This window comes from Rhincodon typus, chromosome 5 (genome assembly GCF_021869965.1).
Source record: "Rhincodon typus isolate 14 chromosome 5, sRhiTyp1.1, whole genome shotgun sequence".
NCBI lineage: Eukaryota > Metazoa > Chordata > Chondrichthyes > Orectolobiformes > Rhincodontidae > Rhincodon > Rhincodon typus.
Window position 1 is genome coordinate 54907219 of NC_063336.1, and position 17510 is coordinate 54924728.

The 17510-nt window shown below is 38.5% G+C and overlaps 1 protein-coding gene across 1 annotated transcript in view; it reads left to right on the plus strand.

Annotated features, from left to right (window-relative positions):
- dcbld1 (discoidin, CUB and LCCL domain containing 1) overlaps positions 1–13202 on the plus strand; it is a 108761-nt gene extending 95559 nt beyond the window's left edge. Inside the window, exons 9-15 of the mRNA XM_048597479.1 lie at positions 1086–1210; positions 1523–1670; positions 6407–6508; positions 7094–7181; positions 8342–8382; positions 9870–9989; positions 11886–13202. Coding sequence (XP_048453436.1) covers positions 1086–1210; positions 1523–1670; positions 6407–6508; positions 7094–7181; positions 8342–8382; positions 9870–9989; positions 11886–12358 — 1097 coding nt within the window. The 3' untranslated portion in view covers positions 12359–13202. The remainder of the gene's footprint in view (positions 1–1085; positions 1211–1522; positions 1671–6406; positions 6509–7093; positions 7182–8341; positions 8383–9869; positions 9990–11885) is intronic.
- The last annotated feature ends 4308 nt before the right edge of the window (positions 13203–17510 follow it).

The window sequence follows — 17510 nt, forward strand, 5'->3', positions numbered from 1 at the left end:
AAGGGTAGGGAAAGGTAGACAAAAAAAACTGATTGAGGAATTTGCGGCGATTAATTCTGGAGAAAATTGGGGCAGACGGCAGGAGAAATATTTTTACACCCAGGGAGGTGAGGTTGTTGAATACACTATTAAAGAGTTTTTGGAGACCGTAGCAACATCTAATAAAAAAAAATTGAAAGAATAGTGAATAGATAGATAAATGTTCAGAGAAATCATATTCAATTGATATTTCACCTTATGAGGAAGTTGAACACCAACACATTGGTTTAAGTCATTTCTTTCTATGTTATAATTTCTGTTTAATTCTATGTGCTGTGCAAAGCTAACTGTTCCGTAATGTCACCTATTAAATATACCATTGTTAAAGTAAGTTACCATTGCCCCTGACCTCTGACAAAAAAAAAATGAAAAACTATGAAACATTTCCTAAAACAAAACCAGGCAAATGTATTTGGATGAAGGGCTGTGCCTGAAACATCAGCATCTTCCCTTTCTTTACAAATGTTGCCTTACTTAGTGAATCCTTCTAGTGACTTTTTTTTTAATTCCTGAAAGGTTATTCAGGAAAATTTTAAGTGTGGACATAACTTTGTCATGTTCTTAGTTTCTTAAGCCTTGTCCAAAAAACAAAGTGTCAACCGTCCTATCCCAACCTCCCCTTTCAAATGATGTGAATGTGAACTTTGCAAAAGAAAAATCGATAGTATTAAAATACAAGTGCAAGGATTTAATTGAATTTCAATTAAATGTAGAATAGAATGAGAACAGTGTAAAGAAAGTGTGGCTAGCTTGTCCTGGTTTGCTGTATACTAATTATGCATCAAGGTCAGAATTAAGTCATTGAATAGGGAAGAGCAGGGATGTAATGGTTTCTGGATTATTGTAGTTTGACTGGAATCTGAGGATAATCTTTTATGCAACATGTCTCCATTGGAAGTCTTCAAAATAAACCAATATTAAAAATTATTTTGTATTTTTCTATCTTCTAAATGACATTGTGAACTCTGTAGATTCATAATGAATATATATACAAAAATAAAAATTCATGCAAGTGGTATATTCATATTATTTTGTAATCTCTTCAGGAATTATAACCACAGGTTCCACACTTCCACGCTTTCTGTTTTATGTAGAAACTTATAAGGTTTCCTTCAGTAAAGATGGGCAAAAATGGAAAATCTACAAAGACAGCAACAATAATGTTGGACAGGCAAGTATGCTTGGGAAAATGTGTGTTTTGCAGCAGTTTGGAAACCTCAGCTGATCATAGCAGTTCATTTTTTAACTGCATTTTGTTTGAGCATCATCTTTAAAAACACTTTTGTAAATCTTTATTTGCTCTAATAGGGCACTTATTATTTATTATTATTAACATTTAAAATATTAAACTGCTATAAGCAATCAATTATGTTCTAAAACTACAGCTGTCAATATTTCATGCTTAGTGAAAATTGAATTATATTTAGGAAGTATTTAGTGTTCTTCTCAAAAGAGAATAAATAAATGTTAATGTTAATTGCAGATATTTGAGGGCAATACTGATTACAATCAACTGACTCGCAATAATTTCATCCCTGCCATCTTGGCACGTTACATTCGTGTCATCCCTCAAAGCTGGAATCAGAGAATAGCCATTAAGATGGAGTTAATAGGATGCCAGCAAATACGATGTGAGTACATTTAGATTGAAATCAAAATGTGAAAGGTGTGTTGGCATGAAATTGACTAGACCTTTTCAACCAAATACGATCAATGTATTTTGATTTATAGTTTTAGAGTATATTTGCACATAATCAATCTTTTATCACTATGCCTGCAATTTTTGTTTAATAATCATTAATCCTTCTGTATGAATATTCTTTTGACTTAATCTGATGTTCATAGACCATTAGAAAGGAAGAATTTACATTCATACAGTGTCATTCACAATCTTTGATAACTCTAAGCAGTTTGAATTAAGATAATGGCTTTTCAGTTTTGGACGTTAATTCTAACAACATTTTGAAGAGTTTTTTGTTAGGGAAATTATAAGTTGCTTTTACATTATTAAGGATGAGATTTTGAAATAATAAAGATAAAAAGCACACTTGTCTTGAGATCAAAGTTGAGAACTGAGCATTCAGGGTCTGTGACCTTTCAAAAGGACAAGCAAAATGGGAAGGGTGATGTGGTGGCCTTGTTAGTACAAGATGGAATTATTACTTTAGCTAGAAATGATAATGGGTTTGATGATGTAGAATCCATATGAATGGAGGTAAGAAAAATACAAAGAAAAGAAGACACTGATAGGTGAAGTCTATTGGCCCCTTAATAGTAATAGTTCTACAGGACAAAGAATAAATCAGAAGAAAATGAAGGCTTGTGAAAAAATGAAGTACATTAATCATGGGTAATTTTAATCCTCATATAGATTGGAAAAATCTAATTGATATGATGTAGGAAAATGTGAAGTTGTCATTTTTGCAGGAAGAATAAAACTGAAACATATAGTCTAATTGGTGAGAGATTGCAGAGTTTTGAGATGCGGAGGGATTTAGGTGTCCTCATACATGAATCACAAAAGGTTAGTATGTAGGTACAGCAAATAATTAGGAAAACAAATGGAATTTTATCACTTATTGTGAAAAGTATTGAATACAAAAGTAGGGAGGTTATGCTTCACTTCTACAAGGAACTGGTGGGACTACATCTGGAATACGGTGCACAGTGCTGGTCACCTTAAAGAAGGATTTAAATACATCTGAAGCATTTCAGACAAAATTTATTAGACTAATTGCTCAAATTAATAGGTTACCGTTACGAGAAAAGGTTTCTTTTATTAATTCATGTGATGTGGGTGTCACTGGCTAAGATAGCATTTATTGTCAATCCCTAGTTAGCATTGAGACAGTGATGGTGAGCTGCCATCTTGAACTATTGTAGCCCATTTGCTATAGATAGACCCATGATGCTATTAGAGCGTTACAGGATTTTGACCCAGCATCCCTGAAGGAACAGCAATTTATTTCCAAGTCAGGAAGGCAAGTGGCTTAGGGGAGGAGCTTGTAGGTGGCGATGTTCCCATGTGTCTGCTTCCTTTGTCTTTCCGGATGGTAGCGGTTGTGAGTTTGGAAGATGCTGTCTGAGGAGCCATGGTGAATTTTTGTAGTGCATCTTGTAGGTGGTACAGACCACTGCTACTGAGCATATCTGGTGGAGGGTGTGAATGTATATGGATGCGGCACCAATCCAGCAGGTTGCTTTATCCTGGATGGTTTCAATTTTCATGGCATGCTGTTGGAACTGCACTCATCCAGGCAAGAGGGAAGCGTTCCATTACACTCCTTTATTGATGATGGACAGGTTTCGGGGAATCAAGAATGAATTACTCACTGCACGATTCACAACCTCTGACCTGGTTTTATAACCTATATATATATATATATATATATATGAATAGCCAACTTCACCTTCTGGTAAATGGTAAACCCCCACCCCCCAGTGATATTCTTAGTGAGGAACTCAGTGATTTTATTGCCACTGAATGTCAAGGCCTATAGTTAGATCCTTTTGGAGACAGTCATTACCTGATACTTGTATGGCCATTTGTCAGCCCGAACTTGGATATTATCTCGGTCTTGCTGCATTTGGACAGGCTAAGCTTGTTTCCGCTGTGGTTTAGAAGAGTGAAAGGTGACTTTGATTGAATCAAGAATGATCCTATGAAGAGGAGTTTCCTCGTGGAACTAGTCATCACAAATCAGGTATCGCAGCCTTAAAGCAGAGACTGGGTGAATGTTTTTCTGAGTGTTGCAACCCTCTTCCTGCAAAGCTGGTGGATGGAGAGCCCTTGAATGTTTTTATATAATTTTAAGACAGAGGTGGATAGATCCGTGGGATGGGCTCCTGAGAGGGGAATTCAGGTCCACAGAAGGAGAGGTTACCTTCCACTTCATAGAATGTCTACAGTGTGGAAGCAGGCCACTCAGCCCATCAAATCCGCACCGACCCTCCAAAGAGCATCCAAACGAGACCCACCCTCACCCTAGCCCTATAACTCTTCATTTACCATTGCTAATCCACCTAGCCTGCACATCCCTGGATACTATGGGAAATTTAGCACAGCCAATCCATCTAACCTGCACATCTTTGGACTGAGGGAGGAAACAGGAACTCCCGGAGGAAATCCACGTAGACACAGGGAGAGTGTGCAAACTCCACATTGATAGTCACCCAGAATTTGTTAAATTTTATTCAAATTTCACCGTCTGCCATGACAGGATTTGAACCCAGGTCCTCAGATGAGGGTAGTGCGATGGATGTTGTCTACATGGATTTTAGTAAGGCTTTCGACAACGTTCCTCTTGTTAGGCTCATCATGAAGCTTAAGATGCATTGGATCCATGGTGTCTTAGTCACATGGATTCAGAATTGGCTTGCCCATAGAAGGTGGAAGGTGGTGGTGGAAGGGTGTTTTTCTGGCTGGAGGTCCCTGTGACTAGTGGTGTTCTGCAGGGATCTGTACTGGGACTTCTGCTGTTGTGATATAATATATAAAATAACTTTAATGAAAATGTCGATGAGCGGGTTAGTAAGTTTGCAGATGATACAAAGATCGATGGAGTTGTGGAGAGTGTAGAAAGTTGTCAAAGGATACAGCGGAATATAGATCAGTTGCAGATATGGGCGGAGAAATGCAGATGGAGTTTAATCTGGCTAAGTGTGAGTTGCTGCACTTTGGGTGATCAAATGTTGAGGAAAAGTATACAGTTAATGGCAGGACTATGAACATCATTAAGGTGTAGAGGGATCTTGGGGTTCAAGTCCATAGCTCCTTGAAAGTTACCATGCAAGTAGATAGGGTGCTTGACTTTATTGGTCAAGAATTTGAGTACAAGAGTCAGGATGTCATGTTACAGCGTTATAAGACTATGGTTAGGCTACACTTAAGACTATTGTGTTCAGTTCTGGTCGCCACATTACAGGAAGGACGTAGAGACTTTGGAGAGGGTCCAAAGAAGTTTACCAGGATGCTGGCTGGATTTGAGGGTATGAGCTAGAAGGAGAGGCTGGAAAAACTCAGGTTGTTTTCCCTGGAGCAGTGGAGAGTGAGGACAGACTTGATAGAAGTCTATAAAATTGTGAGATGCATAGATAGGACTGATGGTCAGAATCTTTTCCCCAGTGTTGAAATGTCTAATGCTAAAGGGCATGCCTTTAAGGTGAGAGGGGGAGAGTTCAAAGGAGATATGAGGGGCAAGTTTTTTTACACAGAGTGGTAGGAGTCTGGAACATGCTGCCCAGGAGTGGTGATGGAGGCAGATACAATAGGGGCATTTAAGGGACTTGTGGATAAGCACATAAATATGCAAGGAATGGAGGGAGATGGATGAAGGGCAGGCGGAAGGGATTAGTTTAATTTGGCATCATGTTCAGCACAACATCGTGGGTCGAAGGGCCTGTTCCTGTGCTGCACTGTTCTATGTTCTAACATTACAGGGACTCAGACTTAATAGTCTAGTGCTAATACCAGTATGCCATTGCTTCCACATCTTCCTTCCATTCTCTCACAACCCCATCATGTTTTTCCTCTTCATTCCCAAATACTGTCATACCCTTCGTCTCCCCTTCAAGCCATGTTTCTCCAATGCACCCTGTGCACCTTCCATTCTTAGTGTCATTCTCCACCTTCATTCTTTCTTCTGTACTACCAGGATCCAATTATTCCCTGCCCTTTGTCCCTGCTTCAACCAAATACCAATCGTAGCTTTGACATCCACGCGCAGCAATACTGAGCATCAGCTAGTAATGTTTGTTCAAAAGTGTTCTGTTGATGACAATTAGTTGGATTTCAACCATGCCAATATTTCTGTTCAATATTTGATTAAAAGTATTTATTCATCCTAAATCCATGCATCCATCGCATTAATGGAGGGTTAGTTTATTTATTTAAATTAGCAGATATCAGAACATGGTGTGCAGTTTGTGTTCCAATGTCAGTATTACATAAGAAAATAATACTGCTGGAATTCTGATAATTCGGGATTCCAAACCTTCTTTGAAAATGAGACTTTTGAATCTTAGATGGAGCTGAAAAATGAGGAGACTGGAGAGATGAATGAATGGTGTAATCAAAAAGAAGCTAAACAAAATGAAAAAATGTAGAGAAGATGCTGAATTCTCTGGTTAAAAAAATGTGCTCTTAGTATTAAAGAGCAGAGGAAAGATCTACCTCAAGTAAAAATATTACTATCACTTACATGTTTACCTGTTATTTCAGTGTAATGGATTTGTGGGTTTTTCCACCCTGAACACCACAGGTGTGATGTAATCCTTGTGGGGAAACATGATCTGCATTTGCTAACTGAGAGATAATGTAATTAAAGTTGTGTTATTTTAATAAGAGAAATTGTTTGTATTTTTCTAGCAATTACAGGTGATAAACAAAAACCTACTCGTCCTCCTGATATACAAGACAAAGAACATGTGAACAATACAGATCCAGTAATTACAAGAGATATAAATTGTGGTAAGGATGTTAGTATAATCTCCAACTTTGCTTATTTTAGTCAAGTTAATAACTGATTGTCTGGAATTTGTACCTGAATTAGTGAGTTTGTAACAGAACTACATGTATCTTGTATAAGTCATTTTTTTTGTTAAAATTAGAGACTGAAGTTCTGAAACTCTGTCAGAGGTCTACCTGTCTACTGAAGAAACTCCAGCAGGTGACCACAGAACTCTAAGGGAAGCTGCATAAGCAGATGTTTATCATAATTCCCTTCCTGTTTTGAGGGTATTCCATCAGAGTTATAATGGATAGACTGGTAGAATGTTAACAAACTTTCCACGACCAGTAATCATCTTATTGTGAGATCAGCTAAAAATGGAAAATTCCAGAGATTTTAAGTTTATTAACAAATGAGCGATTGATTCAGTCAGAGATTTTCTGCTACAGAGATTTGGTTTCTGATTAGGGGACATTTTCTGATGCTTTTGACTTTGATAAAATAATTATTTTGTGTGAAACCATAACTCATGAGAAAAATGCTCCAACCATTAGATCCAGAAAGAAAATGTATAATTTAAGTATTTTTCTTCTCTCCCCATTCAGGAATATGGCTCGTAGCTATTGTGGTTCCAGTTGTAGTTTGTATAGGACTTACGATATTGGGAATTTACATTTTCAAGAGTTTAAGAAAGTAAGTTAATAATATTAGGAATTTTCATTATCAAGAGTTTAAGAAAGTAACTGAAAGCGAAGTTTAATCAGTATTTTTCTATAACTTCGTAAATTGACTGAAGGAGGATAGTGTAAATGAGGAAGTAATTTATTTTTTAAAAAAACATTGTTATATGCATCTAAAATAAGAATTTCAGGGCTGAATTTTCCCACTGCCATTCACTTTTTGTATTCCTTACCCCAGTCCCCAGTGAAACAATTTTAATGTTTTCTTCTGTGGTTTATTATTTTGACTATCTAGGAACATCTTTTAGTAAAGCTCATGAGGAGAGCATGCTCAGAGATAGTAAGAACTGCCGATGCTGGAGTCAGAGATAACACAGTGTGGAGCTGGAGAACGCAGCAGGCCAGGCAGCATCAGAGGAGCAGGAAAGCTGACATTTCGGGTCGGGACTCTTCATCAGAAATGGGGTAGGGGGAAGGGAGCTCTGAAATAAATAGGGAGAAGCGGGTGGGGCTGGGGAAGGTAGGTGGGATGGTGATAGGTGAGTGCAGGTAGGCAGTGGTGAGGATTGGTCAGTGAGGTGGGGGGATGCGGATAGGTGGGAGAGAAGACAGACAGGTTGTGTCAGATCAAAGAGGCGGGGATGAGAGGGAGGGTTGGTCATGGGATGAGGCCGGGGGTGGGGAGATTTTAAAACGGGTAAAGTCCATTTTGAGACCATTGGGTTGTAGGCTTCCAAGGCGGAATATGAGGTGCTGCTCCTCCAGTTTGTGGGTAGCGTCATTGTGACACTGGAGGAGGCCCAGGATGGACATGTCGTCCAGGGAGTGGGAGAGGGAGTTGAAGTGGTTCGCGACTGGAAGGTGTTGTCGTTTGTTGCAAACAGAGTGCAGGTGCTCTACAAAGCGGTCTCCGAGCCTCCGCATGTTCTTACCAATGTAGAGGAGGCCACATCGGGAGCAGCGGATGAGCATGGTGTCTTCTTTAATAAGTCTAGGCAGATCTTTGGCTTAGACCTTTTTCTTTTGCTGGACAAGAAAGACACAAATACTTAGCTGATATTATTTCTTCAGTTACACATCCTATAAAGTAGTCCTAGAAACTGTTTCTTGTCATGTAAAAATCAGTTGTTGCTCTATTTTGTCCTAATTCTAAGAATTGCTTTTCCGTTGCAGAAAGAAGACACAAGATATTGGTATCTCTAGTCAAAGAACAGGTTAGAAAGAAATAAATGCATTTATATTGTACCTCGCATTTTCTCAAGATATCCCAAAATACTTTACAGCCAACGATGTAAGTGTAGTTATTCAACTGAAGAATTGCCATTATGCTGTTGTTTAAAACAAAATGCATAGGGTTCTGGCTAGCATTTACAGACAAACCAGTTTACCTTCGGCATTGGGGTAGCTTCTAGAAATAATTTGAAATGGAATTAATTATCACATGCAATTTGAAAGGGAGAAAACTGCAGTTAAGAAACCTAAATAAGAGCAACTATGTGGGGATGAAAGTTCATCTGGCTGAAGTGAACAGGGCTATTAGCCTAAGGAATAAATGAATAGAGACACACAGACAGATATGTAAGGGGATGTTTCAAACAACTCAGTATAAGTATATTTCTTATTCTATAAAGAATTATTCTACAGAGAGGACCCACCAACTGTGTTTACAGAAGAAGTTAATGAAAACATAAAATTTAGGAAAACAAAAACAAAACTGCACAAAGCTGAGTGGCAAGTCAGATGATTGGTCAAAATATTTTAAAAAGACAGAGAATGATTAAAATGTTAAAAGGATCAAGTAAGAGTGTGCAAGGAAGTTATCCCGGAATGTAAAAACAGAGGGCAGGGATTTCTATGAACATTTAAAATGGAAAAGAGTGAGTAAATTGAGTGTTGGGCCTCTGGAGAGAGACAATACGGAGTTAACAGTGTATAGTAGGGCAGTGGGGATGATTGGAAGGATGTGACCAGCGGAATCTCTCAGGGGTCTGTGCTGGGCCTTAACTTTTTAGAATTTACAGCAATGACTTAGCTGAGTGGGGCCAAGTCACGATAGCTAAGATTTGCAGACAATAACAAGATAGGTAGGATAGTACATCATGAATCAGATCTAAGGAATTTGAAGAAATATATAGATAGTTTGAGTGAGTGAGCAAAACTCTGGCAAATGGAGTATAATGTGGGAAAATGTGAAGTGGTTCACTTTGGCGGGAAGAATACATAAGGCAAGAATTACAGAAACAGAGCACAATTGCAGAATTCCATGCTGTAGAGGGATTTAGGTGTTCTGCATGAATCATAAAATGTTATTGTACAGCATCTAATCAAGAAAGCTAATTAGATGCTATTTTTCATTTTGAGAGAAATTGATCTTAAATTAATGATGGTATGCTTTAGTATACGGGTCATTGGTGAGACTGTACATTACAGGGGTCTCAGGATTAATAGTCTAGCGATAATACCAGCAGGCCATTGCCTCCCTTTCTTTTTTCCACTGTCCCCTCCCCCACCATGTTTTTGAGTTACTCACAACCTGCGCCTCTTCCTTTGGTGCTGCTATGTTGGCAGGTACAGTACTCAATCGTGTAATCTTTGATTTAATGTCACAAGTGGATGATTTGCTTCTCTACCAATCAATATTGTCAAATATTCATTCATTTATGATAATGAATTGAAACAGTACTCATATTATGTAACATAGGTTGCTGGAAACAATTCAAACAGTCCTTCAAAAGGCCCCAATCAACTGAGTTTACTATTAACTACAGCCATGAAAAGGAGACCTTGCAGAAACTTGACGTTGTCAGGAGTGACTCATCAGGTAAAAGAAACTGTTGTGAACTTAGACACCCTGAAAAACCTATTTATGCACTAAAGTTTGTACAGGTACACTTTCTCAACAGCAGCCTCAAGACTGGATTAAGGTGAATTTTGGGTTCGGATACTTTACGCAATGAGCCGTTTAGGTCCATCTGGAACAGGTGGCCTCAAGAGTGCTTGGAATATGGGAATATATTGACACACAAGCAACAAATTGGATAAATCCAGTGCCATGCAGTGCCTAGTAGAATTGTCCAATTAAATTAATTTTAGATAACAAGGTGCAGAGCTGGATGAACACAGCCGGCCAAGCAGCATCAGAGGAGCAGGAAAGCTGACGCTTCCCGAGCTTTCCTGCTCCTCTGATGCTGCTTGGCCTGCTGTGTTCATCCAGCAGTACACCTTGTTATCTCAGATTCTCCAACATCAGTAGTTCCTACTATCTCTAAACTAATTTTAGTTGGGTTATATAAAAATGCATGACACATTTTAAAGTTGTCCAGTTTTTGGACAGCCAGTTTTAAAGTTTTGAAAAACACCTCTATTCTCATAGACATTTATAGCACAGAAGGAGGTTATTCACTCCATTATGACCAAACCAGTCAACAAAGATCTGAATGCACTAATCCTGTTTTCCAGCATTTGACCCATAGCCCTGGAGGCTATGACAATGCAAGTGAGTATCTAAAATTCTGCTTAAATATTATGAGTGGTTCTGACTCAACCTCTCTTTTAGATTCCCAGGACTGTCTGAGTGAAAACATTTCTCCTTAATTCTCCTCTAAGCCTCCTTCTACTTAGCTTAAATTTGTGCTCCCGGTTATTGACACCTCTACTGGAAAAAGTACCTTCCTATCCATCTATAATCCTCCTAATTGTGACACATTGATAAGGTGCTCTCGCAACCTTTTGCTGTTCGAAGGTGGACAGCTACCCAGCTTATCCTCATAGCATAGAACCTCCAGCCCAGGCATCATCCTGGTAAATCTGCACCCTCTCGAGTTAACCCACATAATTGATATAATGTGATGAGCAGAACCATACACACTACTCTAGTTGTGGCCTTACCAGCATTTTATATAAAAATGATACAAAGCATAGAGATGCTGGAAATCTGAAATAACACCAAAGTGTTCGAGAAAATCAGCATCTGCGGAGAGAGAAACAGATTTCAAATTCATTATGACTATTCTTTGGAATTCCCTTCTTTCAGTAGGATAGCAAAGGTAAGTATCTAATATGCCTTTCTTAACCACCATCTCTGTTCACAGACACTGCCAGACCTGCTGGGTTTGTCCAGTTCCGTGATTTTATTTCAAATTTCCAGCATCTTTAATCCTTTTACTTGAAAGGGTCTACTTGTAACATGTTTGAAAGAAGCTGCATGAGCAGTGGCATAAGTATTATTATTGAGATATTACGATCAATCTAATATAAAAATGCTGTTTATAAAATTAAAAGTCGTTTTGCATATCTGCCACATGTATGATATTTTAGATGCGGTCACAATGTCTTTAAGGTTTGATCATTTCTTATTCTTAAAAACCAAGGAAAAGAAGCTAATCACATGACCAGTATGGATGGGCAAACAATGCTGGTACAGCTAGTGGAGCCTACATCCTTGAATTAATAAAATCCAAAGCAAAATTTTGTGCATTTTTTTTTACTGGCTGGCTGCTGAAACCCAAATACTTATCCTTCTATATTACATTTGCGATCGCAATTACCTGCACAATGCACAGAATTCCTTTCTTGGGAAATCCCATAAAACAATAACCATTAAAAACAGTTCTAAAATCTATTTGTGTATTAATGCTGAAAGAAGTCTTACAGTGTGGGATGGTATGGAGGATTAAAATTATGTGCTAATGTGTTTGAATTGTCCTTTGTTTTGAAGATTACCAGCTATCTGTAATGGTTGGAACAGTAAGAGTGGCGAGAAAGGGCTCCACCTTTAAACCAATGGACACAGATGAAGATGGTGGAATTGGTGGAACAGATTCAATGAACCCTCTTGTTGAAAACCAACATGAATATGCAGAACCCTTAACTAATCAGGAACCAGTATATGCAACCCCAATTGTTGACAAAGTGCAACACCTCAGTTCTTCTACAAGAAAGAATCCATGCTCAAAAGAAGCTTCCTATAATGTACCAGTAACATCTTTAACGAAAATGCCTTTGTCTTCTCAAGTGACTGATTCTCACATTGAACCCAACATTCCTAATGGTAATGGATTACACTCTAGTAGTGTGTATTATCAAATACCACAAGGTGTTACTAATAATAATTCAAAGAATGGCAAAGCAGAATATGATCAGCCAGCAAGTCACAGCATTCAGAGTGTTGGCAGATTTTGTGGTAATTGAAATTTTTTCTACTGTCGGTGAAAAAAATATCTGGCATCCCTAAAGAAATCCCTAAAGATGTGAACTGATAATTCAAGACTTTAGTCATTATCATAGACTAGGAATAAACTGCAAGAATGTCACCAAAGTGGAACATTTGAGTAAGCTTTTGTAGTTCCATGCCACACCTGGTGTGAGTCTCTCAGAACTACCACTGCAATAATGAAATTTTATTTTCTGTCATTATGTAAATTTAGTATACTTTGGTAAACAAGATGTTGTTTCAAAAGAGAAAATGTACAAAATTGCACACATTTATAATGTCCCATGCCTTAATTGGTATAAATATGCTGCTTAAAAAACAATGTGCAATTTGATTTATGAGATGCTCTTAATGTGGACATTGGTTACATGCTTTTGCTTATTCATAGTAAATTTTTAAATGTGCATTTTTTTCCAATTTTCATCAATGTAATATAAGGATTTTAACTTTTAAGCAATGGAGGTAGACAAAATTTTAACTCAGTTTTTTGCTGTTAAAGGATGAATTATTACTATGAGAAACCTTTCACTGTTGTATGCAAGCTTTTGTTTCAATTTACTCCTGGTAACTGGAAAGAGTTTTTGATGTTTGCTATTTTCTCATTGTGTATGCTAATATAGTTCATCGTAGCAGTTGTTTGCTGGCTCATTCGATGGCCTATGGAAATTGGCTGTTATTCTTTATTTAATGGCCAACAGTTAAATACCAACCACTGTAAATAGTATTTTTACCATATTGCATTGTTTAAACTTCACGGGTTTTATTTTAACTTTCTCAAGGTAACAGCTGTTTCAAAAATAAATCTAGCAAATGTGAAAATTAGTTTTGTTTCAAGTTCAACCTAGTTTACCCTAACACTGTTGGCCTCTGACTTTAAATGGTTATTCACTATTGTGATATCATTCTATAACAGTGCCAAAGGCACTGGTTATAATTCAGGTATTAAATGGTGGTATTTCATTGATTTGCAAGACACTGCATAGCAGTATTTTGTATTCATTAGTCTTTATTTTTAGGTTGTAAAAACATCTTCCCATTCTCCCAGTCTGCCACCTCCTACAAATATCATGTTCCATAATGGCCAAAAGCTAAGTAATACTTTGCTTAAGTGTCCATTTTCATTTTCATGCTTGGATAGTGATAAAAAGCTTTGAGTTTGGAGGATCTCAAACGGACCTGATCCAATTGACAGTCTGTGCTGGTGCTTTCCAATAGGTTACTAATTAGAATAATGCTGCTGGTTTATTTTTCTTTGCCTCCCAAGGGTGCTGAGACTGATGAAATCCCAATAGATTCTCCAAATTACCAGGGGTATACATAAATATAAAATTAATTTATATTTCTAGTTCAGGGTGGTATACTTTTTTTTATTCAAAGCTGCTTTTGTATTGTATAATCGTAAAGCTCACAGCGTAGCATGTAAAATGTCTCTATCAAGTAGAAAGTATTCAGTGGCATTCCTGTTAATGAAACAGGATGCTTTTAAGAAATTCAAAATTAAACAAGTTTGAAGCAATCGATGACTTCTTAGGCAGTTCCTTGTGTTTGAGGACAACTTATGTCCACACTAAAAGCGAGCCCTCAAGTGACTGAAGAATTCGATGCATAACCTACAGTTTCTATCAAGGGAAGGGCAGACAGTGGTTGGGGGAACAGTGGGGGTGAGCTGCCTGGGTTGCCATGCTCTCCGGTGTGCAGATCCTTCCCAGATGTTGATAAGGATGTTCCACTTCTTTAAGGAGAATTTTGAGGGTGTCCTTGAGACATTTCCTCTGCCTCGCTGAGGACTTTGCTTACCATGTCAAAGCTCTTGAGTAGAGCACTTATTTTGGGAGTTTCATGTCAGGAATATGGATGATCATCATCCGAGAAAAGGAAAGAAAGGACATGCGTATCATCCACACCATGGCATGAGCCAACAACTGCTCGATGGACCAGAACATAGTTCACTGTGTCATCCACATTAATGTTGCCCAAAGCAGTGACAGAAACTATAACACAGGCACTTGGACCACCCTGCTAATACAACCCTATTCTGCCCATGCCTCACTACCATCCCGATGACTCCTGGTGACGCAGAGTGAAAATTTTACATTTACATTTTAAATTTTAAACTTAACATTTAAATTTAACATTTACACTGGACCTTGACCGTGCCAAGGCTTCCATAATAAGTATCTGTGAAGAGACGGTTGTTGACTCAATCAGAAAACACCAAGAGTCGGTTCAGTGGGAAGGTCCAGGACCTGCTGGGTCACAAGTACAAGCATTTTTGAGGCTGAAACAGCAACCCATCTTGAAAACTTGAAAGTAGCTCTAGAGATGGCTGAAGGCTGATGTGTAGCAAAAAAGCTGTGACCTAAAGTACAGGTGGTGGGCAGCGAAAGCACAGGAGATGCATCAGTTAGCTAGTAGCTATGATGTGCCTAATTTCCTTAGCACAGGGAAGACTATATGACACACACACCCAATGCCCAACTCCACTGCTGGCCAAGAATTGGAGGAATGGACAGAGAGGCAGTCAGCACCTGCTGGAAGGAGCATTTTGAAAATTTCTTTGAGAGAGACTCTGTCTTTAACACAAATATCTTTACTCCATCCCACACCAAGTCAGCACAACTGCAACCTGGAGATAAAAAAAGAACAGCGAGGCATCAGGAGCAGATAGAATTCCCAGCAAAGTGCTAAAATATGGCGGAGAAACACTATTAATATTATTGCATGACCCCATTTCGTCTATCAGAGAGAAGGAGAGCATGCTAGCAGATCTCAGAGATGCTGCAATTGTGACTTACTTCAAGAAAGATGACCGGTCCATCAGTAGTGATTGCACAGGAGTTTCCCTGTCATCAGCCACAGGGAAAGTTAATATGAGCATCCTCCTCAGTCACCTTCTCCTGTGGCTGAAGAGCTCCTTCCGGAGTCTTTATTAGACTCTGCCCTCTGAGGGGCCCAGCAAATGTGAGTATTATATAGATATCATTATAATAACTGGCATAAAAAACAACTAATTTTACAATGGCCTTAAATTCTAGTTTAATTGAATGAAAAAAAGAGTTACTCTGTTTAATTTTAAATGATGGGTCATGCTCAGAAAAAGTTCCATTACAAACTGTTGTACAGCAGCAATTAATTAAGGAAGCTAGATTAAAATGTTTTGTTTTTGTCTGTAACTGGGGCTCAGAAAAGTCTTCAGTTCAAACATATAGTATCCCAGTGTGATTTAGCATGGATTGTGACATGAACAGAGTGCCAGGAGATGGGTGAGTTAGAAGAGGATTGCAAGGAGATGCTTCTTTGTTTTTAAAAACCATTTTAGCCCCATAGGAATTGGTTCTCACCCTTCCCCTTAAGTATCCTATACGTAGGTCCAGACGAGTTGATTGGTGAGTAATTCTGCTTTCTACTCTCTAATGTACAGTTTGTAATAATAGTCTAAAAGTAAACCTTAAAGCAGGGTAGCTCAAGTGTGTGGAATGTAGGTGGGGGTTTCACGGACACTTGATTTAACTCACATTAGCAAGTGCAGCAAGTTTCTGCAGATGCTGATACATGAGCTCCAGGTTGGAGTCACTGTGGTGCATTTGTAAAGCAAAGGATTGAGTGGATAGCACATAGGTGAGCAGAGAATTAGGGAAGTAGTGCAGAACTGCCTCAAGATGAATCTGCTCACAGTAAATTTTCCATTCTGCAAAATGGTGAAGCCAGTAGTTCCTCAGAGGAATATAGTAGCCTTGTACCATCACATTTGGCTTAGCTATATAGGAGAGAAAAGTAGAGAACAGAGCTTGTTAATTTGGGGAATAGTCATGTGTTTCTGATGCTCCAGAACGCTGTGTTGTCTCCTGGTGCCAGGCTCAAGAATGTCACATAACAGTGGCAGGACAGTCAGCTGGGGGAGGGTGATCAACCAAGGGTTGTGGTCCATATTGACACCAATGTGAGTAGAAAGGAAATGTGGTCCTGCAGCCAGAATTTCGGGAGCAAGGTAGAAAATGAGCCGTCAGGATCTCAAAAGTAACAATATCCAGATTACTCCCAGTGCCATGTACAAATGAGTACATAAATGAGAAGATAAGACAAATGAATGTGTAGCTGGAAAGCTGATGGAGGAGGGAGGGCTTTAGATTCCAAGGACACTGGGACAGACTCTGGGCAACAGAATTGGGATTGAGTTCCTTGTGCAGCATTTTGCTCATGCTGTTGTGGAGGGATTAAACTAACACAGGGGTATGGAAGTGAGGAAAAAGAATATCAGAGTGAAATACCAGGGTGCATGAAATACTGGGGGAGACAGATAGCACTACAATAGAGAATAGTAAGTTAATATGTAGAGTTGGAATGAGGATTAAAATGTTTTGAGTCATGGTTCTTGTGCATGTATGTGAATACACAGAATATAGACAATAAGGTTAATGCGTTACAGGCACAGATTGCCATCAGGAATTATGATGTTGTGGCTATAATAAAGATTAAGAATAATGAACTGGGAAAAAGGTGACTTCAGTCGGCCATGAACCGATTGAGCTACACAGATAGAGTCAAAGATTGGTGGGAAAAACTGTAACTAAACAATGGGCTATCTTCAAAGAAGAGAAGCAAAGTTGGATAATGAATAAAGACTGGCAGCTAACATGAAAGGGAATCTCAATCTTCTATAGACACATAAATAGTAAGAGGAGGAGATGGGCCATTGAGGCATTAAATATCTTTACCAAGCAAACCAATGCGACCCAAGCCATGGCAACAGAGAAGGACATTTAGGCACTAGAAATATTGGATAAGCTGTTAGAACTTAAAAGTTGATGAGACAACAGGACCAGATGAGATGCATCCAAGGACACTGAAGGAAATGAGAGTGAAAATTGCAGGGGCAATGGCCATAATTTTTCAGTCTTTCTTAGACTTGGAGGTGGCCTTAGAGGACTAGAGAACTCCAAACATCACACCTCTGTTCAAAAGATCTAAGGATAAACCCAGCAATTATAGAACTAGTGAGTTAAAATTCGGGGGTGTAAAAACTTCTGGAAACAACAATTTAGAATTTAATTTTTAGTCATGTGGACAAATGCTGGTTAATTAATGACAGCCTGCAAAGAATTCTTAAGGAAAAGTCATGTTCAACCACCT